Here is a 24,259-nt window from a genome sequence, read left to right as displayed (position 1 = left end):
TTGTGTCTAGACTTCAGGCTGACTAACCTTACTAATGAAGAGTTGAGAGAAAAATAATAAATGCTTCAGGCCAGGTTGGCTCTTTACACTTCATGGCCTGTTTGGGCACCTTTTTTAAACCTCTGAATATATAATAAATGACTCCTAGAATTTGTATACAAGACACTTCAGTAGTTATGCAAGCACCGTATTCTAGGATCAAGAGTTCTGAAATACAGATCTGGTACAGTGGCCTAGTGCTGAATTTGGGCTAGTGCTGAATTCAGTGTCAGCCTGTCTCAGTTGGAGTAAAGAGATCAGATGCTGATGGCACCCTCCCAACAAAAACCTGTACAGCCTGTGGACAATCTTCCTCCTCAAGAAATGGCCCCTCCCACAGGCAGTAAGCAGCAGATCTGAGCTGCTTTATAATGCATGCCTTTTGCACTCGGCAATCTCACACGTGGGTGGGTTGACTGAGGTTCTTGGGAAAAGCCAGCAAGGAGGGTAATGGCTCAAGCTTGCCCCCACTGTTTTGCCTCTGCACAAGCACAGAAAAACCTGAGGATGCATTAGGTGAACTGTGCAGCAGGTGCCCTCTGCTACCCCTCAGGTGAAAGGAAAAGGCTCCTGCTTTAGTGCCCAGCTTGATCTTTCCTCGTCAGGGAGGAATCTGGAATTCTTGCCATTAACAAAATTGCCAGTTAAAAAAAAAAAATCAAATTTCAATATGTACACCCCTAGCATGGCCAGGAAAACAGAACTATGGTCTGGATGTGCCTGGAACATCCACTCAGGCTCTGAAGGACAGTTACAGGAATCAACTGAGGAGGATGAGGAGGAGCTTGCAGAGTATGGCCCAGGTTTTTGCTTTCAACAGGATCCAATATAAAACCTTAACCTGGCACCCTGTGCAGGTATAAGAAATTGTGAGCACTGTTACTTACCAACAGCAGCATTATTAAAATTAAGAATTGCTGTAGCAAAGAGATGAAAGACACAGCTCTGTTTACTGCAGGTGAAGGAAGTTAGGTTAGGTTATGTGAAGTCAGGCACTGCTAGCTCTGAAAATGGTGTCCTTACCCAACAACTTGACTTTGCAATCAAAACTTCTTTTTATTGTACTTGTAATCAGAGCCTATAATTTAATCACTTTTGATTTTGTTTTATTAAATGCTTATTCAGCACTAAGTGGCAATTAAGCATTGAAGTGCCTTCAGTAAATCCCAAAACTTGATTATCATAAGTCATAATAAATTTGCCTCACTTGTACATTTTGTCAAGTTCTGCAGATAGAACTGCCAAAAAATGCTGGGGAGAGGTTTGTGAGCTCCCTGCTCCCCCTTATCCCCAACAAATAGAACTGAAAATTGAAACCAATGAGCTGTACCTTTTAAAGATGTTAAAAATAAGCCCCTTTCTCCAGCAAACCACATTTAACTTGTACTACTTCAGCTGCAGGAATCTGCTGATGGAGTTATGTTCATTGATCCCTGGTGTGTAACATTTTGTCTCTATGCACATCCCAGCTAGTTACAAATAGTTACACTGAAAAACTTGGTAAAGGTAGCCAAATTACACTGCCACAAAAAATAACCTTGGCATATTAGGTAGATGCAAACACACAGCAAGAAAAAAAAATTCTCATTCTAGACAATTTGCTATTTTGAGTTCTTGACCTCTGGCCTAGAGTATACAACACTGTAACTCAGGTTTGTTTAGACTTCAGTTTCTTTTAAGGTGGCTATCTTAAAGAGTCCTTTCTCAAAATATCTTTTATGTCTCTAAAGTAACTGTCAGGAGTTAGAAGTGAACTCTGGAGCATCTGCCCTGCAATTCCTGAGGTAAACTGCACAGCTGCATCTCAATTCATGGTACACTGACTCAGCAGCATTGGTGTGCTATCCAAAAAAAGTATTTTCTGTTCGTACAGCTGCACTTGTCTGGGAATATTGGGCACCAAACCCCTGGCTGTAAACCATGGCATTCCAGTTGATCTTGCAGCTGTTTTACCACAGGAACAATGAACAGAAGGTATTTGATGAATTTGTGGCAACTGCCCCAGGCAACTCAGATGAAAAACTACCAGCTGAAAATATTATTGTAGTAATGACATCTGCAATAAAACCTTATAATGCATATTGTGTCTTCAGTGAAATCATCTGCCTCCTGTTTGGGAATCTTCAGAACTCATCTCACCAGTGTGAGCAGACTTTAGTTCTGGGTGACAGCTCTGGCAGGATGAGGCTTCACAATGAGGGAAAGGTATTTACTGTAAAAACATGAGTGTGTCAGTCGGGTCTTTGTGCTTTGATGCATTTAGATATTTTTCTATGTTCAGTCCACTGTAAAAATGTCAACCAAATAACTGTTAAGGAGCAAAAATAAACAAAAAAGGGACAATTTTCATGGCAGTTGGGAGTTCAGTGAGCTGTGCCTCTGTGACTCCTCAGGAATGCAAGTACCTGGTTCTGATAAATTACTCAAAATGTTGCAGAGTGATCAACAGAAAAGGGTAATCTCTGCTTACAGAAAAATAATTGCACTGCTAGAACATAAATACCTGCATTGTTTATGTACCTACCTAAGTAGAAATAGTAAAAATAACAGTTATACTGGAGCACGTAGAAATAAAACTTTGCACATGGCTAGTGACAAACAAATGAAATTGTCAGCATTTTGAAGTCTTCTGATTGACTTTCTGCTTTAAGGTGACATAAAACTGAATTACAACGTGTGTTTTTTATACTGCTCTCTGGTCATTGTCCAGGTAACTTGACCACGCTATTTGATTTAGCTAAAGTTTATTTTTATCTTGCTTGAACAATACATAGTCAGCTTAAATGTTTAGATTCCAGTTTTTAAAAATAGAAGTGCAAACTATGCTAATGAAAATATTTATGTGTTTAAAAAAAAGTCTTGAAAATATTTATTTGTCCATGATATTGCTAATATTATTGACATTTATCAGAAAAGACTATATATGGACTTTTGAATTACAACACTTGGGGCAATACTAAATAAACCATCAGAAGAACCGAGTGTTGGTTATGCCCAGCGCAGTGCGCGCCCCCGCAGCCCGGACACGCTCCCGGTTCCCGGGCCCCGCTCCCTCCGCCGCCTCGAACCCGCGGCACGGCCGAGCGGCCCCGGGGCGGGGCTTCCCTGCGCCAGCCAATCACAGCGCGCCGACTGCCGACAGGCCCCGCCCCCTCCGCATTTGACCAATCCCCTTCCCGTGCGTCGTTTCCTTCCCCGCCCCCACGGACGGAAGATGGCGGCGCCGCAGCCAATGGGGAGGCGGGGGCGGGGCTGGCGGGGCCGCGCGGGGCGCACGCGGCGCGGCCGGGGCGGCTCTGAGGGAACCGGAGCGCGGCCGTGACACGGCCGGGATCAGGATCGGGTGAGGAACAGCGGCAGGGAACAGGGATCGGGGATCAGGATCGGGTGAGGAACAGCGGCAGGGAACAGGGATCGGGGATCGGAGCAGCGGCAGGGAACAGGGATCGGGGATCAGGATCGGGTGAGGAACAGCGGCAGGGAACGGGGATCGGGGATCAGGATCGGGTGAGGAACAGCGGCAGGGAACAGGGATCGGGGATCAGGATCGGGTGAGGAACAGGGATCGGGGATCAGGGTCGGGTGACGAACAGCGGCAGAGATCGGGATAAGGATCCAGGTAAAGAACACTGGCAGGGAACGGGATAAGGATCCGGGTGAGAAACACCTGCAGGGAATGGGGTAAGGATCCAGGTAAAAAACAGCGGCAGGGATTGGAATAAGGATCCAGGTAAAGAACGCTGGCAGGGATTGGAATAAGGATCCAGGTAAAGAACGCTGGCAGGGATCGGAATAAGGATCCAGGTAAAGAACAGCGGCAGGGATCAGGGATAAGGATCCAGGTAAAGAACAGCGGCAGGGATCAGGAATAAGGATCCAGGTGAGGAAGAACGGCAGGGATCAGGATAAGGATCCAGGTAAAGAACACTGGCAAGGATAAGGAATAAGGATCCAGGTAAAGAACACTGGCAGGGATCAGGGATCAGGATCCAGGTAAAGAACACCTGCAGGGCAGTGCTGGAGTCACCGTTCCTTGGAAGCGCTCAAAATCTTGTGGATGTGGTGCCTGGGGACACAGTTCAGTGGTGGCCTTGGCAGTGCTGGGTTAATGTCTTGATCATAAAATCAAAAATGGTTTGATCATAAATATCTTTTTCAGCCCCAATGATTCTGTGATTCGATAAAAGAGATGTCATGCTGGCCAGCACCAGCTGACCTCCCCCAGGTTTGGTGCAGATGGGAATCTTTATTAATAATAACAGTCTAAAACAACAAAAAAAAAACCCCAAACAAACCTCAGAAGAAGAAATAAAAGTTGTGGTTTGGGGTTTTTTGTTTGGTAGTTTTACTCTCTTGGGGAAAAAAGGAAAATAAACTTTTCTATGTACTATGGTTTTGAATTAAAAAGTAGTTATAGAAACTACTGCCAAAGCTGTGACATGCATATCCTTAAATTATATTTTATATCATCATCAGATATCGCCAGGTATGCTGTGTTGTAGAATTAACTTTTCCTAGAAGATACAGAGAGTGGATTTGTCAATTCTGTGTGATGTTACTGGCTCATATTGGTTGCAATCCTATAATTCTAAATTAATTTTTCCTAGACGTGTTACATATTTGAAAGAATGCAGAAACACAAGCTCTTTTTTTGGTATGGTGGTTTTTAGGTCTGTAAAAACTGTTCTGAGAACTAAGTTATGTTAATGCCTTTTATTTCCTAATATTTTCAGTGTGTTTCCTGTTTGAGAGAATAATCAGATTTAATAATAATCAGGATTCCTGGGCAGCTTCTGCATACATTGACAGGACTGGGATCTGCCTGTTTCACTGAGGTCTCAGACCTTCTGAAAAGAAATACATTAATTTTTTTTCCACATCATTTTGCACAGGAAAATGTGCATGGAATGATTGATGGTGTTCAGGTGGCTTTTAAAATGATTTTTGGAAAGAGCACAGAATCATAGAATGGTTTGGGTTGAAATGGAGCTTAAAATGTCGTTCCAACCCCCAGCCATGGTCAGGGACACCTTCCACCAGACCAGGTTGCTCCAAGCCCCAAGGACACTTTCCCTTGTCCTGTCACTCCAGGCTCTGTAAATAGTCTCTCTCCATCGTTCTTACAAGCTCCCTTCAGGTACTGAAGGCTGCAATTATGTCACCTCAAAGCCTTCTCTTTTCCAGCCTGAACAATCTCAATTCTCTCAACCTTTCAAGATGATTTTTAAAAAAATGTGTTTTTTTCTTTCACTGCGTTATTTTTGCAGGGCTGCCCTGGGGTCTGGTGTGTACCTGGCTGCTCGGGTCTTCTGAGAGACCTGATAGTTGTTACCTGCTGGCAACATTTTCTAGCTCTGTTGTACTTTTTACTGGAAATATACAGATAATGGTATTTCCAAGCTTTTCTGGGAAAAAAAAAAAGAAAAATGGGCAAAACAGAAGGAAATCAGCACTACCATCCTGCTCAAGTGTATTGATACCAAGCTGCCTCTGCAGACAGTCTAAGACTTGGGTTTATTTGGTGTGTGAAAAGATGTTTTTTATGGGGCTCAGCTTCTCCTGTGTGAGGACAAACCCATGAGTGGCTTTCACAGCAGACATGAAAAAGAAGCGTTGAGAATTGTGAATCAGGGACTTGGCAAAGTTCTGGAGTGTGCTTTTGCACTTGAGAACAGTTCAGGTGCAGTATGGACAGTGGAGGAGGTAAGAAAGGCAGAAAAGGAGCATGCTGCCCAATCCCATGTGGGGTTGGGAAGTTCAATCTGAAACAGCTTTGCCCTTTTCAGGGCCCTCCAGCCTGACCCACCTCCCACCTCTCCCTTAGATCTTCCCCTTCTCACATCCCTGCAGCTCTCCCCTTTCCTTAACAGAGGAGTTAAACACAAAAGAGTCACCTAAATTCTTGCTGGTGCATTTTCCTCTCATTTCCTCCTGCATTTAATTTGGGGTTGGTTAGTTAAATATATGTGGAGGTAACTTCTGCAGATGGCTGGGACAGTGCTTTTTTAGCTTCTTTAGGAAGGTGGAAGATTGGGAAATGGGATAGAGATGGGTGCTTTGGTAAATAAAGCTTTAGACTGGGAGTGAAGGATACCAAATGTTGCCTTGCTTGAATTGTTTCTACAATGTATTTTTGCCTTAGCTGATACTTCGATGCAAGTTGTAACAAAATACTTTAGTGAGAACAAATCAGAAAATGGAGCTAGGAAAGGAGAGGCTGAGCCAGTGTACAGGACTGTAAAAATGCCACTCAAATTGCAGCACAAACACTGGGTAATTCCATGAGGCTGTTCTGAAGGACCCAGCATAGGATGTGTTTCCTGTCCTGTTTCTAGATCTTACAGGATGAGTCTTTGCAGCAGTCAAAATAATTTGGAAGTATTGGCAGGAAGCAAATATTTGCAGCTGTCCATTTTAACAAGTCTTATATTATAATATATATTATCATGCTATATAATGCTATAAGCTCTTCAGTCTGATAAATTTTGATTCTGTTTATGTCAGGTGTTAAAGTCCAGAAGGATTATTACATTATCTAGTCTGTGCAACATAAACCATCTGTATTGTTGTTTGTAGCCTTTACAGGCTTGACATTTATTTATCAATCCTTTTTCACATTAATCTGAAAGCACTTCTTCCAGATTGATAACATTATCAGGGTTTTGTGTTGTTTTTTATTGCACTGTTTGTATTGCTGAAAATGTTTTAATATTTACTTTGAGACTAAATTTGCAGCAGATAGAGGAATGCAAGTATTTCAAAACTTACTAGTTCCTATTGTTTTCCTTTGTGAGACTTGTTTTATATAAAAAATGCCCTGTGGCCTTGAAAGGACACTTGCTTTTTAAAAAAAATTCTGTAGTTTTCCAGATAAATTAAAACCTAATAAAAACCTCAAAATTAAAGGGTTCTTTGTTTAATATGGCAACTGAATCTTACCTGTGAAAATGTGGGTGCATTAAAACACTCTTTAGTTCTTTTGCTGACTTAAATTAAATTATGCAAATCCAAAATTAGTTTTAAAATAAAATTATTGTTTTGCTGTATTGTTTATAACCTTTCTTGCAATCACTTTTTTTTTCTTCAGCAGAAACTTAATTTTTTTGGTATTTTTAACTGATTAACAGCTTTTCACTTGCACCTCTCTCTGCAGCTCACCGTAACTACTGAGATCTTTTTTCCCCTGGCTGTTATGTGAAGGCAAAGCCATTGCTCAGCTTCTCATTAAAAATAAGACACAAAAGTGCTGTACAGTTGGTGAGCAGTTAAACTGGTGAAAAGACAGCCAGCATTTAAATAAAACTGGCAAACTGGAGTTGTATGCTGGCAGTACCTGGAATAGGAAGCTTCAGATATTGTTCACTTTTCAATAATTTGAGGCTCTTTTCATAATAATAATTTGTGTATCTTTGTTGCTATGGGAATGAGTGGGAGAGCTGGAATTAAGTGTTACTACACCTTTGTGCAATCAGAAGGGACAAGCAGCTGTGAAAGAAAAATTTCTTGTTTAGAAACAGCCGGCTCTTAATAGCAATTCTAACTTCAGTGTTTATGTGGTTTATGAAGGAGTTTTTTTCAGGTAAGAGGAATTGATTTTAGTTTATTTAATGTCTGTCAGGATATCTAAAGAAATAAATGACTCAGTTTTGAAAGGGAGAAAAACAGATTTAAAGAAAAGTTAATTCTAGTGGTTTAATGTGTTGGGCTACAATTACCTTGCATTGAACACTCCTGCTTTGGGAATGCTTGTGGGAGATAGATCTGAGTGTGAGAGGCTGAGAGAGGAAGAGTTTTGTGGTTGTTAGGTTCGGTTTGTTCATCCCTCTTCCCTAGGAAGTTTGGGTGATGGGTGTTTCTGGACTCTGCACTTGCTGGATGCTGAAAGAGCAAATACAAATGCACACAAGTCACTCATTCCCCTCCATGTTTATGGCATTATTATGAAGTCTGAATGATCAAACTCTGCGGATTCAAGTCACCAAATGAGACTTTAATAAAGAACCTGTATATTTTTTAACCTCTGATGGTTCAGAAAGAAAAGTTGTGGCGTAGCTGAATTTGGTTGGAGATTTTTTTTTCATCCGTTTTTCGTGCTAGGCAGTTCTAAGCAAAGACTGTGATTTTTTGATTAACGGTCTGGTTTGAGGAACGGAGGCTTTTTAAAGGCAGGAAAAAACCATTGGTGTTTAATTAACTCTCGGGTTAATGATGATGGGATGGGGAAATCGCGACTCCCTGGCTGAGCTGCTCTGGGGCGGTCACTGGCGACACCCGGTGGCCGAGAGCGGAATGACAGCCCCTGGCGGTCTGTGTCCCAAATTTTGGATTTTCCACCCAAAATCCTTGGCATTAGACGCGGGTGGAGGGCCACGCTCAGCTCCTTAGGAGACCACCTTAAGAGGAGACCACCTTAAGCTGGAATCTGCACATACATGCCCTCTTGCTAAGGTCTTAATGCTGCTTTTGAAAATATGGGCTGAGCAAATATTGTGTCTAGCTGTTGTCTGCCTGGCAGTGTGGTATCTTCCAGAAAGGAATAATGAGCCAGCTTATCTCACAGTTGCTTGTTTCTCAGTCTGCCTTCCTATTTGGGTTCTTTGCTGTGCAAGGACAGTGGTGGGTGCCAGGCTGGCTGGGTTATAAAAGCAGATAAAGACAGTTAAAGTTTTTACCCCCACTGTTATAACTGGGAAGTATTTTGTAAGATAAACTTTATGATTTCTGCTTCATATTTTATTTATGGTCAGTTTATACTCTTAAACTCTTGTGCCAGTATTGTTCTTGAGCAGCTCCCCTCCCACCCCAGCATTTATTCCTTTGATGTACTTGTAGATAGTGATCGTATCCCTGCTCAGTCTCTGTCTTTGCCAAGCTACACAAGGCAAAGCATCCAGCTACTTCTTGTGAAATAAACACTCCATTACCTGCATCTTCTAACCCTTCCTTCTCTGCACTTGATTGTGGCGTTCTTATCAAGACATTTGCCTCAGCAAAGGGCACTGCTGGGAGCCTGCCATGACCCTGTGAAATATGGGTTTACTTAAGCATTGAGAGCAAACATGGCTTGAGAGCAGGGTTATTAAAATGCAAAAAGCTCTCGAGTTTGCTTTTTATCCCTGTCTTGTTTTAGGGCAACAGGCTGCTGAAGACATTGGAAACGTGTTTGTGGATCTTAGAAAAGTAAATTCCCCACCTAGGTTAACAGGGTTTGTGGGTCCCAACAAAAACATGGAGTTCTGTTTTTACCAGCAGGAATTGTCTGTGTTGCTGCATACAGCAGATCTCTTGATTAGAAAGTCTGGAGTATCAATACCTGCACACTTTCTCCTTTGTGCTTCTCTTTCATGATTTTATTTCTTGTGGTTGAATCCTAAATCACTTAAAGAGTGAAAAAACAGCCAAATGTGAATTTCCAGTGGAGCATGGAAAATCACTGTGCATTTGGGTGTCATGAAAAGTAAAAGCTGATTTTAAAAAATCTTTTATGGCATTGGTGAAGCTGCTGCTAGAGTTCCTTGTATGGTTCAAGAGTAAGAACTGTCTAAAGGCTCCTGCAAACAAAGAGCTAAAAACAGTGCCTTGCATGGGTTCAACGTCCACACCCTTGATGCCTTAGCATCTTTTGTGGAGACTCAAAAGTAAATTCTCCTGATCAGGATAAAGGCAGCATAGCTCTGAGACCCTTTATTTCAGCCTCTTCCATCCTCCTGTTGTCACTTAGATGACATATTTTCCTTTTGTCTGCTACAGAGCATTGAAAATTGAGCTTAGGGCATGATAAAGATTCAGCAGAGCTTCCAGCTGTCAGACTGTGCACAAAGAGCATGTTTTGGAAACTGATAGTCTGTGAACTGTCATGGGCACACAGGGATCTTAAGTTTCTCTTGTTGCTTTGAAACTGGAGAGGGTCTGACAATTTACCTTGACGTGGGGATGTTCTGGAGTAGCTAAATATTAAAAAAATGGATATTGTGGGATGTGACTGGCAAAGACACCTTAGTGGTCTGCAAATTCTGGGGAAGCAGATGAGGAAAATGAGAAGTTGTTTTCCCTGCATAGGCTTGGCAGATGTTTGTGCCTGTCCAATACATGTGGAGCTGCAGAAAATTGCTTGGGCAGTGATGTTAGAGTGGGGCTAAGAATTACCAAGCACACAAATGTTGTTTGTCTGGTATTCCCCTACATCTGCACATGCAGATCTGCACATCTTCTTACCTTTCACCAGCAACTGATTTAAGCTTGGGCTGTTAAGAAAAGAGCCTTGAAAGCATAATAGTTTTGTGTTTTGAAAAATGAGCTCTGATAATGAAGTGTACTTAAATGTAATTACTGTTGTGAAAGAATTTCTGAAATATTCCAGTAAATAAAACATCAACTTTATATCATTGTAAGTGTTTTGGCACCAGTATCTGGTAGTAGAAGCTCTTTTTCCAATTACAGCAAAGTTTCTTTATATCCTTTTATTATGATTGCTTCTAAATTCAGGCTGAAATTTCCCAGGCTTCCTGTGGTATAGAAAGAAATTCTTTGGAAGAATTTCAGAAGATTTTATTAATCTTTGGGAAGACTTCTTACTTATTTCCAGGTTTCTTCTCTATGAGGATGCTGGTAGTAAGTGACAGTGTCTAAATTGAAGGAAATAAATGGTCTTGTTTCAGAGTCACTAAATTATTCATGCAGCTGTGTAAGTAATTTTTTCCTTTCACCTTTCTCTGTAGGGTAGATCATTTGTGTTGCCCGTTCCTGTGGTGTTTTGTTCAGTTTAAAATGGCCCTGAAAATCGTTGCTCTTGGAGTCCTTTCTTGTAATCCTGAACTTGAAAGGGCATCAGAGCACTTTCTGATTGTGGAATTTGCAGGTGCACCACGGTGTCACAGTGACTTTTGCATTGTATTTTGTAGTGTAGACATTCAGAACAAGGCTTTTTGTGTGAAAGTGTGCTGCTGACTGTACTTACTAATGTTTGTGTGCACAAGGATGGTGAGTTGGGCAAATACTGTCCTTGTTTCACTGATTAGGGAAGTGAGGAGTGAATGTTGGCCCTTCCTGGGAATTGCTCAGCAAGCTGTTCTGCCACAGTCAGGACTGGGAAGTGTTTGTAGGCCAGGCTCTTGTTCAAATCCACTTAGATAAATACTTTATTTCTGTCTTAGTTGAGATGACCATCTCAGTGCACAGCTCTGGTGCCAAGTCAGACAGCAAAGCTGTTGGACTCTTCCCAAAGGAAAATGCTCTTAGTGAGCATGAACCTCTGAGCTGCTCGTGGCTGCTGTGCTGAAATGTGAATGGATCAAAACCTAATGCTCCATGCAGGTGGCCATTGTACCCTCTGTGTTTGATTTCCAGCAGCTGTTGGCTGTTATTTGAGAGGCTGATCAGTTCTGTATCTTCTTTCCTATGTTTGTGGTTACAAGAAGTCGTGTTGGTATGATGCGTTGGGTGGGAGGTGCTCACAGGAGAAAGGAAATGACTTTTCTGTGGTGGCTGTGGTCTGATGAGATAAGCACAAGTGCAGAAGGCTGAGACTTGGATTCTCTTCAAGGTCTGCAGCAGACTGGCAGGATAGCTGTGGTCCCAGCAGGCACAAGCCCCATCTTTGGCCCCCATGTCAGAGCCTTGCTCAGTGCAGAAGCCAGGCCCAGCACTGGGACAGTTTTCCTTCTAGAAATGCAGCATTTGTTGTTCACCTGCTCAGAGGCTTCTGAGAGTGCAGTTAGGCATAGATGAGCTTTCATTGTGTCCTTAAATACAGTATTTTTTGCCAGAAAAAAAGAAGATGACATAATATAAAAACAATATAATAATAATAATTTAGAATACAAATAGCCCAATTGCAGTATCTCTTTCTGTAATTTACCCTTTGCCTGGGGCTCTTTCAGACCTGCCTTTATGAAACAGGATTGCTTCTGCCAGCTTGGTCTGAGAATAGCCATGAGAGTAAAATAGAGCATCTCTTATCCTCTTATTACTCTTTTATTGGATGACCACCTCACCCACACCTGGATGCAGTCACATCCTCCACCTGGTGAGGTCACTGCAAGGAAAGCTCCCCCTCACAGGGGAGTTCTTGGTGGGATCCTGCTGCTCATGGCAGAGTGGGATTTTGGGGACAGCCTCCTTTGTGGCTCCTCTCTTAGCAGGTCTGTGTCAGCAGCATGGAATTGGATGAAAAGAGACGATTGAAAAAGGGATATTCTCAAACATATTTGAATTATTATTTTGCACAGTTTCTTAGAGTATTTAGAAACTCTGTTTCAGGGCCTTCTAAATTGTTCTAGAGAATGTAGGTTAGCAATCTGAGCATTGTATTTTAATAAATTTGCAAATAAATTTGTAAATTGGCATTTATTGTAGCTTTGTATAGTGCTTTCTAGCTTATTTGAATTTTTTAATTGTGCACTGAATTATTCTACACTTTTTCAAGTGGTCATCTGATCTTTTGCAGCTCTTTGCAATCTCTTTGGTTCATGAATTTCTGTCAGTAGGCTTTCAATTACTCAAGTTTGAATGTTAATTCATTGCAGTTTGGACCTGAAGGCATGCCTACATGTTCTAGATCTCTAGATCACTCAAGATCTCTACCATATTTTCCAGTGTTGGATGAAAAATCAGGATAGGTCTTTCTAGTTCAAATGCAGAATTTTACACCAAAAAAACCAAAAAACCCACAACCAAACCAAAAACCAAAAAACCTGAAAGTTTTCTTTGATGAAAATAGTCACTGTATGCTTTTTGTGATCTCTGCATTTAAAGCAATGCTTGATCCAATTCAGAAGTTGTTTTTGCATTCTCTCTCTGTGGATGTCCAGTATAATACTCAAAAGAGGTTTGTTTTTGTATTGATGTGAACACTTGCTTATGCCCCCAAAAGATGAGTTCAGAACAGTTGTAGTTTCCATTTTAGAATTTTTTTTTAAATTATTGAGCCCTGAAGCACTGAGCACCTGGGCCTTTTCCCCTTTATTCTCTCCTACCTCTGACTGTTATTTTTTCCCTCCAACCAGTACTGTTTAAGGCCATTTCCTTGGTTCTCTTTCCTACCTACAGCTTCTCTCTCCATTGCTAAACAGGATTGTACCCAAAGCTCAGTCCTGGTGTGAGGGCAGGAATTGATTTCATGAAAGTCAAGTCACTTGGTAGACCTAATGTTTTGATTTTCCATCGACTTTGTGTTTTTATCTTTTTCATCCTTTCTGTTCTACTGATACAATTTTCTTTGTACTGCAAATGAAGAATTACATGGAGCTTCTTTCTGACTGTGCCTTACATTTGGAAGTGAGATGTAGCTGATTGGAGAGGATGAAATAATTCTCTTGGCAGTTACATTTTGTCTCTGCATTTTAGCGTAGCCTCTTGTGCATTTTATTCCCTTCCTGCCTGATGACTAAATGCTCTTTGCCTTCAGCAGGCTTTGTGGGAATGCTGGAAAAACCCCTTCCTCTGCTTGGGTGAAATGACAAACCCAGTTATGGGAGAGTGTGCTGGAGAAACTGTGCATTCCTGAGGGGAGTTTTGTGCTCCTCTGTGCTCAGAGAATTTGCTGGTGCATCTTCAGCTGGGGAGTGGAGCCAGTGAGGAGAGGTCTCTGCAGGCTGCTGCACTGGGGCAGTGCAGCACTGCTGTGTTCTGTCCTGCACTGGGGCAGTGCAGCACTGCTGTGTTCTGTCCTGCACTGGGGCAGTGCAGCACTGCTGTGTTCTCCCTGCATTGGGGCAGTGCAGCACTGCTGTGCTCTCCCTGCACTGGGGCAGTGCAGCACTGCTGTGTTCTGTCCTGCACTGGGGCAGTGCAGCACTGCTGTGTTCTGTCCTGCATTGGGGCAGTGCAGCACTGCTGTGTTCTCCCTGCACTGGGGCAGTGCAGCACTGCTGTGCTCTCCCTGCACTGGGGCAGTGCAGCACTGCTGTGTTCTGTCCTGCACTGGGGCAGTGCAGCACTGCTGTGTTCTGTCCTGCACTGGGGCAGTGCAGCACTGCTGTGTTCTCCCTGCACTGGGGCAGTGCAGCACTGCTGTGTTCTCCCTGCATTGGGGAAATGCAGCACTGCTGTGTTCTGTCCTGCATTGGGGCAGTGCAGCACTGCTGTGTTCTGTCCTGCATTGGGGCAGTGCAGCACTGCTGTGTTCTACCCTGCACTGGGGCAGTGCAGCACTGCTGTGTTCTGTCCTGCATTGGGGCAGTGCAGCACTGCTGTGTTCTCCCTGCACTGGGGCAGTGCAGCACTGCTGTGTTCTGTCCTGCATTGGGGCAGTGCAGCACTGCTGTGTTCTGTCCTGCATTGGGGCAGTGCAGCACTGCTGTGTTCTCCCTGCACTGGGGCAGTGCAGCACTGCTGTGTTCTCCTTACACTGGGGCAGGGCAGCACTGCTGTGTTCTGTCCTGCGCTGGGGCAGTGCAGCACTGCTGTGTTCTGTCCTGCGCTGGGGCAGTGCAGCACTGCTGTGTTCTGTCCTGCACTGGGGCAGTGCAGCACTGCTGTGTTCTCCCTGCACTGGGGCAGTGCAGCACTGCTGTGTTCTGTCCTGCATTGGGGCAGTGCAGCACTGCTGTGTTCTGTCCTGCATTGGGGCAGTGCAGCACTGCTGTGTTCTGTCCTGCATTGGGGCAGTGCAGCACTGCTGTGTTCTCCCTGCTCTGGGGCAGTGCAGCACTGCTGTGTTCTGTCCTGCACTGGGGCAGTGCAGCACTGCTGTGTTCTCCCTGCACTGGGGCAGTGCAGCACTGCTGTGTTCTGTCCTGCATTGGGGCAGTGCAGCACTGCTGTGTTCTCCCTGCTCTGGGGCAGTGCAGCACTGCTGTGTTCTGTCCTGCATTGTGGCAGTGCAGCACTGCTGTGTTCTGTACTGCACTGGGGCAGTGCAGCACTGCTGTGTTCTCCCTGCCTTGGCAGCCCTGCTCCCAAATGCAATCCACATGTCCTGTGCATGCACGAGCTGCTTCCCGCTGCCCAGAGCTCCGGGTTTGTTCTCAGCTTGCTCTGGAACTTTTAATAATTTGTGAAAATAAAGGGAGGGTCTGTTTGTATTGTTTGTAGTAGAAAAGAACAGTGCAAGATTTCATCTGCTGCTGTTGAGATCCCTTGCTATTTTTGGTATTTGACCTCTGCAGAGAAGACTGCCAGAACTACAGGTCTTTTTGATTTTTGTTACGTGTTTCTACCCTCCTACTCATACGTTACTCTTACGTTAGTGATTAAACCTTTGAGAATGTGCCATTTTTCCACATTTTCCTCAGTATTTTTAAAAGGAAAATTCGTATTTCTTTGTATTTTTGAGCTAACATTCCCTTTTGGAAAGGAGAACTATGCAACTTGGCAGCATCTTCAGTACACCACTCAAAGAGAAAGGGAAATAACTTATGTTTTGCTGGTTTATCTTTTGAAAAACATTCTGGATTGAAGAGGACTGATGAGCCTGCTGGCTTGAACTGAAGCTGCACCTTTTAGAACACTGCACAAACAGCACAGCAGTATGTGCTGGGACAATGTTAAGTGTTCAGTTTGTGCAGATAGGTACTTGCTTTTCATTTCTCCACCATTGGAAAGGGCTGCCTTCAGCACAACTGTTTGCTTCTAGTCTTGCTGTGTGGTTGTTTCCACACTCCACCAGTGAAAAACACATAACAAAGGCATCTGCAAATCCTGTCCTGCCTCTTTGGCATCACTTCCACTTCATGCCTTCTATTCTAAACATCGAGCTTATTTCTTTTTATAAAGGAGCCTTGTAGGATGCCCTGGAGGTCAAAATATTTTAGGTTGTTTCAGAGAACAGTATTTATTCTGAATTCCCAAAATGTGAGTTTTGAGAATCCTTCCAGAAGCTTCTTGTGGCTGGTAGTTGTGGTATCCAGGAGATGTGCAGGGGTTGCACGTAACTGTGTACTTAAATTTATAAAACAGATCACCTGAGGGTAGTTTCAGAAGTCTGGATATAATAACATAGCAGTTTCAGGTTTAATTTATAAAGAGTGGCTTTTCCTGGCTCAGGGGGTGCAGGGTGGATGCAGCTGAAAGATTCAATTCCACATGAGGAATGGTGATCCCCAAGGATGGGATGGCATCTCTGTTTCAGGCACAGGAGACTGGCCAGGGGCAGACACCTTCAGCCAGGTACTGCTGTGTCATCCCATGGTGCTTTCCTGGCACCTTGACATCACCTGGATTTTGTCAGTGTTCAGACTATAGATCCAGACCATGGGTGACTTTGCTGGAGAGAGTGAAAAACCTGAATTTAATGAACTGCCTCACATTCTGAGCAGAGGAGGAACCATGGGGGAAGAAGAGCTTTGGGCCAGTGCCCTTTGTGATTTTTGCTGAGATTGGAGCAGTCCAAGAGCAAGCTGTTGGTACAACTCTGTGCCAGAGAGTTTGTCATACAAACATGAACAGTTCTCCTCTCTGATCATCACAACTGGCTCTTGTGCTATGTCCAAAATGTTTCAAAGACTCTGATTTTGCCAAAGGATTCTTTGGAAAACAGATACCTCTGTTGTTGAACTTAAGGAACTAAAAGTGCTTCAGTGCAGAGGACCATGTGCTTTGTAGGTGGCTGCAGTCCAGTGCTTAGTTATCTTCTATTGTGTTTGGAAGACCATTGTTTCCTATTTGTCTCATAAATTTAACACAGATCCTATTCCTGCCATTTAAACTTTCCCATCAAAATACAACAGTGACTTCCCCTCCTGAAAAGGAAGGGCTGGCAGCTACACCCTGAAGTTGAGCATGAATTGTTTATATAACCTTCAATCACAATTTCATAATAGTATGAAGACTTTCTTACTGAGGCAGACATTTTACTCAGTTTTTAGCAAAAACCTAGCTGCCATTGAACACAATTTTAAGGCTTTTTAGTTGTTGCAGTGGAAATAGAATTGAAACAGAACCCTTCACCTTCCTGATGGTAGAAATTGCACTTCTTTCTGAAAACATGAACAGCATTTTCTGGTATTTCAGAATAGCTGTGCTTAAGTCATTCTGAGCAAAAGCTTAGGAGTTGTGTTGAGCTAATTTTATTTCCCAGAAAATATTATTAAAACTGAATGAACCTCCTTTTGCAGACTCTGGCTTTTTACAACTTCTGGGTATTTGTAGAGTTCCCTCGCTTTCCCCAGCAGTAAAAGCTCTGACATGAGTGCCATAGAAACTGCTTATTGAAAGATACTCTCCATCACAGTCAGTAATATTTAAACAACTGTAGCTTGCCTTCCAAATGGATGACATTTGTCAGGAACATGTCTGTTTGAGTTTACTTGGCCTTTTGAGTAGACAAAGTCTGAATATTTAGAGCTTAAAATTCAGGTCGACTTGGAAAACTACATTTTTCTTACAAGAATTTACAGAGATAACCTGATTTTTTTAGTAACCATAGCACTGCAGGAGAACTGGTTTACAAAAACTCCTTTCTCCACCCTCAAGCATGTGTGTCTGAAACTCTATTTAAATAGAAGCTTCCATTGTAATTCTTCAGTAAACTGAATTAAGCATTTTTCCTAATTAATAATGTTTAAAATATTTTATTTTTCCACTTTATATTATTAATTTGCATGGATGTTTAACAGTTTTGTGTTTAAGCAGCGTAGCAAACAGCGTTTGAGAACAGTTGGCTTTATGTAATAGCTCTAGTAAAAGCTTGTTTCATTTGAGGACATACCCAGAAAAGTAAGTAAGGAACAAGTTCTGTGGGTAGGTTGTACGCAGGGTAATGCCAGAAAACACGTTCAACTTCTTTGCTTCAGAGGGAAAAGGAGTTTCCACAGGATGTCTGCATTTTATGGCAAAAATGACTGGTGGATGTGCTCTGAAAGGTTGCTTTGATGTAGGAGATTAACCTGGGGACCTCATTGTCAGGATATTACTGAGGCAAATCGCTTAGTGAGATTATTTGTGACTTGGGAATTAAGTTTTTATGTCTGCCTGCTTAAGTTGTTTTTTAAGAATTTGCTGGTTTGTCACATGGTGTCATGAATATTTGTGTACACCAAACCAGAGGAGGGAAAGCAAACCCCTGAAACCACAAACAACACCAAGAAGGAAAAAAAAAGCAGAATGCAGCTTTGTCATAGCAACTTGTCCTCTGTTTTTGGTCTCTCATGGACAATTAAAATAATTACGGCTAAAGCAAGTAATGCACGGAGACTTGCACATTCCACCCCTAAAAATCCAGCCTGGAGAATTTGCAGAAAAATTGATGATAGAACAGCTGGGAAGGCATGAGAATATTTTCTTGTTTTCTGTGTCTGCCTGATTTTTATTCCATTTCTCTTTGGATTTTTTTTTTAAGGGTCATTTCATGCATGTGGTATCTGGGATTGGCTGCTGCTCCAGACCTTAAGGAAATATCAGTACCAGTGAGAAAAACTGGAGTTTTTACCACTTAAAACCTGCTGTGATTCTCTCAATGTTTGGATTTTGATTCTTTTTAAACAGAACAGTGGTCTAACTGAACCTGTGATTTTGACAGAACTGGATGACTGTAATGACATACCTACATCTTCCTTTTAAAAAATGGTTGTAGTTCATGAACCACTAAAACCATTGCAAATATCTCTTTAAAATGTAAATGCTGCTGAGTTTTTCCTGACTGAATTGATGGAGTCTTTACTGCAATTACAGAATAGAATTTTCTGTTATGTTATAGAAAGGAAAACTATGTTTTTTCCCTTTTTTTAGGGCATATTTTAGAAGTGAATCTGTGAGAGGATCCAAGAGAATTTTGTTTAATTTTGGTTTTGCTGGGTAAAGTTTGCATTTGTGTGCATTGCTGAAATAGTTTGGGTTTCTAGGAGGGTTTAGTAGTACCAGAGAGGAATTGCCTCTGAAGGGAAGATTTTTATCAGCTGCACTAAAAGCCAGTGTTCTGTGGTTTCACAGGAGGCTCAGAAAACGTTGAGGTGCTTAATTGCAGTGAATTCCACAGGTCACACAGCCTGTTTAGGTGGTCCCTGATACCCTGGCAGGTGTTTCTGTGCATCATTGGGCACCTAAATACTTGTAAAATGACCTCACCAGGCCATTTCAGGCTGTAGTGCTGTGCACTTTTGGTGTTGCTCTGCCTCTCCTGTGCACATCCCTCGGCACAGAAGTTCCCTTAAGGAGTCTCCTGTTGTACTGATGCAGCTGTTGGTGGGCTGGGCTTCCTAGAACAGAACTTACTCCTCCTCAGGTAGAGGGGCTGACTTCATTTTGTTTCCACTTGTGGAGAACATCACGTTACTTTATAAAAATAATAAAGCAAATTTAGCTAAGTGACTTTCCCAGGATTCCCAGATAGACTGTTTAATCTGTTAAGGGGATTATCTGGTGTGGTGCTTAGAGACAGGAGAGACTGAGCTCCTTGAATCAGGGAGCCCTTTCCTGTTCTGTGTTCCTGTGAATGAAGTTCTGCCGGGGAGGACATTGGGATAATTGAATCTTAGCTCCGTGCATCACCTCTGCACAAGATGCTTCTTCATACGTGTTTTTAAAGCTAACACTGCTGAAGAATGCTGTAATTAAAGCTCCCCTTGGCTTTTATTTCCTGCAGGTTTGTGGCCAGGCTGGGGAGATGGCAGCAGTGGAGAAGGTGGAGGAGCAGCTGGCGGCTCTGCGCATAGCCAGGCGCTCTGTGCCCAGCGAGGAGCCCGCCTACCTGCTGGACATGGACACCTCCCCAGCCGCCCAGCCCGGCTTCGTGGCCGTTTGCTGTTCCAGTCAGTCCCTCAGGCTGCACGACAGGGACACGCTGCGGTTCCTGCGCGAGTACCGCGCCCAGCACGGCACCCTCAGCGGGGTCAGGTTTGCTCACACATCTGGCAGCGTGCTGTTCTCAGCCTGCAGCCAGGGCACGGTGCAGTGCTGGGATGCTCGCTCAGCCACGCAGGAGCCTGTGCAGGTGTTCAGTGGTTATCCTTCCAACGTCTTCATCAGCTTCGATGTCAGCTGCACTGACCTCATCGTCTGTGCCGGAACGGAAAAGGTGGACAAGGACACGTTTCTGGTGTTTTGGGATGCAAGAGGCATTACAGACTGTGCCAGTGCCACTAAAGAGCCCTTGGGAGTCTATTCTGAAAGTCACAATGATGACATCACCAAAATCTGCTTTCATCCTATGGAACCCAATTTGGTTGTGTCTGGGTCAACCGATGGCTTGGTGAATGTGTTTGACATCAACAAGGATAATGAAGATGATGCTTTGATATCCACCTGCAACTCAGATTCCTCAGTGAGTTCTCTTGGCTGGTCTGGGGAAGATTACAAACAGGTCTATTGCACCACACACGATGAGGGGTTCTGCTGGTGGGACATGGCTCAGCTGGACACTGAAGAGCCAATAACCCTGCTGCACGTTGTGGATGTCAGAGAGTCAGTCTGCACTGAGAACCACGGCCTGCATTACCTGGTGGGGGGCTTGTACCACGAAAAGGCAAAGAAACTCTTCCTGATTGGGGGAACCTCGACAGGAAACATCCACCTGATCAGCTGTGGCACCGATGGCCTGAGCCTGGTGGGGACCCTGTGTGGGGGACACTCGGCCACCGTCCGCTCCTTCTGCTGGAGCCCCACGGATGAGTCTCTGCTGACGGGTGGAGAGGATGCTCAGCTGTTGCTATGGAAACCCGGGGCTGTGGAAAGGTCCCTCACAAAGAAAGCATCTCTGAAGATCTCTTCTTCTGTGCAGAAGAGAGTGAGAGTTCACAACACCTCCCTCAAAAGCAGGAAAAAGTGCAATGCCTAAAGTGGGAATCTCTGCTGTGTAGAGCGTTCCTGGTGTTCAATCTCCCCAGGCAATACTTGGCTGTGTTTTATTTGGAGGTTTTCTGTGGAAAGAACTGTGGTGCTTGAATTCCCCCTGGGAATGTATTTCAGTCGTCAGAAGAATGCCTTTTATTTTTTTAAAAGTTGCTAATATTAATCAGAAAAGAATAAATGCTTACTCCTGAGTTCTTGAACAACAGATGTTAAATCATATTATATAAAACTGTTTCTGTGGTTATTTAATGTCTCAGACAATGTTTTAAATGTGTAATACAGGCGTGTGGCTTGCATAGTTTGTTACCTTCCCAATTATCTTCCCTGGCACATTTTGAAAGCTTTTGTATTCCATGCTGTATTTTGCTTTCTTCACAGAAAACTTAATGAAATTGCTCAATTTAGTAAAAGATTTTATGTCACATCTTAATGCCCAAAGGAATTAGTTCTTGATGAAACAGAAAATAAGTAGTTTTGCACTATCACATCACTGGTTTAGAACAAGCTCATAAAGAAGCAGCTGATAGAGCCATCTTTTTCATAGCAGATATTAATGTATTCAACCAAACAGCAGCTAATTTGTATGAGTATGAGAACTGTTAAACTGGCATTATTTCCTGCATGAAAATACCCAAGAATTTTGCAAGCATCTTCATTCTCTCCTACTAAGTGCACCTGGAAGACTGGGAAGATCTTTGGTGGGTTGGAGAAATTGATGGGTGTAATTACACCAGTGGTGCTTAAAATCCCAAACCCTGACTTGAAAGAAACTGGTGTCACATGGCAAGTGGGGATGCTGAAACCCAAAAATGAGCACTGCCTTCAGAGACTGCAGTTAGGGAGGAGCAGACTGATATGAGGAGACTAACAAAACCTTTAGAGGTTGGCCTGGGTGCTTTAAGAAACATTTCTCTCTGCAGAGGGGTTTATACTTGGACATCTCCCCAGGAGAGCTTTGTTTTATTATTCCACCAAATACCATTGAGTGTGCTAAACCACCCTGTACTTGTAAAATGGGTGAGACCTCATGCTTATTCTGCTTTGCTGGCAGATTCCAACCTGTGCTCCTGGCTGTGCACACACTCTCCAGCCTTCCCAGGACCACTGCAGGCCAATGGTGTTGGAGTTTAGGCTGTACTTACACATGTGCACTAAACTGAAACCAGAACCAGAGTATTTAAGAATTGCTCTGTTACAGATTAGCTGGCAAAGGATTTAAAAGGGGTTGGGTTGTTTTTTTTTTTTTTCCCTTGAGGATGGCTAGGTAATTCTTTCAGAACAAGTCCTGAACATCAGGTTTAGAGGATTATCCTGGAGTTTAGGAACAGTTTCTGAGGTACAGAACATACTCTAGTGTATGGTTACAGCTGTGCTGAAGATGCCTGAATCATCTCTGGAATTGAATCCTTTTCAACCACAAGTATCGAGTTTCCACATGATGTTTCACAAACTGTTAATACCCTTTAGCCACAACTGTGAATCCATTGTTGGTTTGGGTTTGCTTGCTGGTGATAAGTAAGATGATTCACTTGATTTTTGTTACTGCTGGTTATTTAAAAGTGCAGCATCAATTTGAAAATCACAGCTCTTTACACATTTTTTTGTTGCTTGTGTTAAATTCACGTTGCCCCCAACATCTTTATCTGTTGCTTTCCAGATTACATTGTGCTATTTTGGGATGAGGTGGGCAGTGAGTGTCAGGGCTATGATGCACCTGGGTCATGTGCCCTCTCAAGAGTTATTTTCTTTTTTGCCTATTGTGTAACTGAGCGGACCAAGAGCTTCAGACTCTGAATTCATTCTAAAGCCCTCATGGGCCTGACTTGCTTCAGTGCCAGATTGGGGGTGGGGGACTGAAGGATGATTCTGAGACCTATTTCATTGCAGGTAGAGTGTATAACTTGCTTTTTAGACGTTTACCCACTCTTTTCCTGGTATATTGACACATTCAGCAGAGTAAAGTCGTTGGGTCTGTGTTGTGCTTGATTCCTTGAAGACAGGTTTGTGTGCACATCGAGAAATGCACAGAGAGGGAGCTTGTGGTTGCCTCCACTTGCTTTAAGTGTCTGCTGAGTGAAATTCCAGTGTGCTCTGTCAGCTGCCTCTGAATTAGAGAGCAGAGGTGGGAGATCTGGGACTGAGGAGTTTGCAGTATGCAACCTGTGCCTGTTATCTTGTTTCTGGATTAGATGGATATCGATTTGTTCTGTATCAGTCACAGCTGAAGCCATGATTTTCCCTGGGAAGCTGATTTCTCCCTTTTACATGCATAACAGAAATAGCAGTGGAAGGGAAAAAATGTGTGTCTGTATCTTAAAATTCCACAAAGGCAGAGCAGCTGTCGCAAGACTAAGGCTTGCTTCTGAAAATACTAAATTTTGTTGTTTCTCTTTTTCTTTTGTGTTGACTTAATTTCAGGTTAATACCTATAAAATAAATATAGATGGAAACCACATGTGAACAAGTAATTAGCACTGCTTTCTTCTGTAGGCTGCAGACACTATTTCATAGACCACAGAGCATGGGTAGGATCTATGTGTGATCACATAAATAATAATGGAGTTGAAATCAGGTTAATTTGTCTGACAATAGTTAATCTCTTAGGTTAATTTTGACATCTCCAAGTTGGCTTCAGCATTGGTGAGAAACTCTGAATCATGGAATCACAGAATGGTTTAGGTTGGAAGGGATTTTTAAAGGCCATTTAGTCCAAACCCCGTGCAAGGAGAAGGGACATCTTTGAATCAGCCAGGTTGTTCAGTGCCCCATCCAGCCTGGCCTTGAATCATTCCAGGGATAGGGCATCCACCACCTCTCTGGGCAACCTGTGCCAGTTTTACCACCCTCATTGTAAAAAATACCTTCCTTTTATATAATCTGAATCTACCCTGTGAGTTCAAAACCTTTACCCCTTGTCCCATCCCAGCAGGGTCCGCTGAAATGTTTGTCCCCATCTTTTCCACAGGCTCCCTTCAGGTATGGAAGGACTGCAAGGTCTGTCCAGAGCCCAGCTCTCAGCCTGTGTTCACAGCAGAGGTGCTCCAGCCCTCTGAGCATCTCTGTGGCCCCCTTTGGACCATCTCAGCTGTGCTGGGATCCCAGAGCTGGATGCAGCACTGCAGGTGGCTCTCAGCAGAGGGGCAGGGTGCCCTCCCTGGCCCTGCTGCCCAGGCTCCTGGGGATGCAGCCCAGGATGGGGTTTGCTTTCTGGGCTGCAGGCACACACTGCCAGCCCCTGGCCAGCCTCTCCAGCAGCAGCACTGAGTCCTTGGCAGGGCAGCTCTAGATCCCTTCATCCCCAGCCTGGATTGGTACCCAGGGCTGCCCTGACCCAGGTGCAGCACCAGCACTTGGTTTTGTTCAGCCTCATGAATTTCCTATGGTCCTGCTCCCTGAGCTTGCACAGGTCCCTCTGGGTGGCACCTCATCCTTCAGGAGTGTCAGCAGCACCACTGGGCTTGGTACCATCTGCTGATCTGAGGCTGCACTCGATCCT

At 43.5% G+C, this 24,259-nt stretch overlaps 1 protein-coding gene across 2 annotated transcripts; it reads left to right on the top strand.

The window, feature by feature from the left end:
• Positions 1-3,303: 3,303 nt before the first annotated feature.
• On the top strand, positions 3,304-22,345 carry WDR89 (WD repeat domain 89). 2 transcript variants are annotated; one of them, XM_033063815.1, is made up of 2 exons: positions 3,304-3,382; positions 19,559-22,345. In XM_033063815.1, the coding sequence occupies exon 2, from the start codon at positions 19,580-19,582 to the stop codon at positions 20,747-20,749; it is 1,170 nt and encodes a 389-aa protein (XP_032919706.1). In that variant the 5' UTR covers positions 3,304-3,382; positions 19,559-19,579; the 3' UTR covers positions 20,750-22,345. The 2 variants fall into 2 exon arrangements, with proteins under 2 accessions (XP_032919706.1, XP_032919707.1); XM_033063816.2 differs by lacking the exon at positions 3,304-3,382 and adding an exon at positions 3,640-3,658.
• The last annotated feature ends 1,914 nt before the right edge of the window (positions 22,346-24,259 follow it).

Source organism: Catharus ustulatus, chromosome 6, assembly GCF_009819885.2.
Source record: "Catharus ustulatus isolate bCatUst1 chromosome 6, bCatUst1.pri.v2, whole genome shotgun sequence".
Lineage (NCBI taxonomy): Eukaryota > Metazoa > Chordata > Aves > Passeriformes > Turdidae > Catharus > Catharus ustulatus.
The sequence above is the reverse complement of the archived record's forward strand: the minus strand, read 5'-3'. Positions and strand labels throughout refer to the sequence as shown.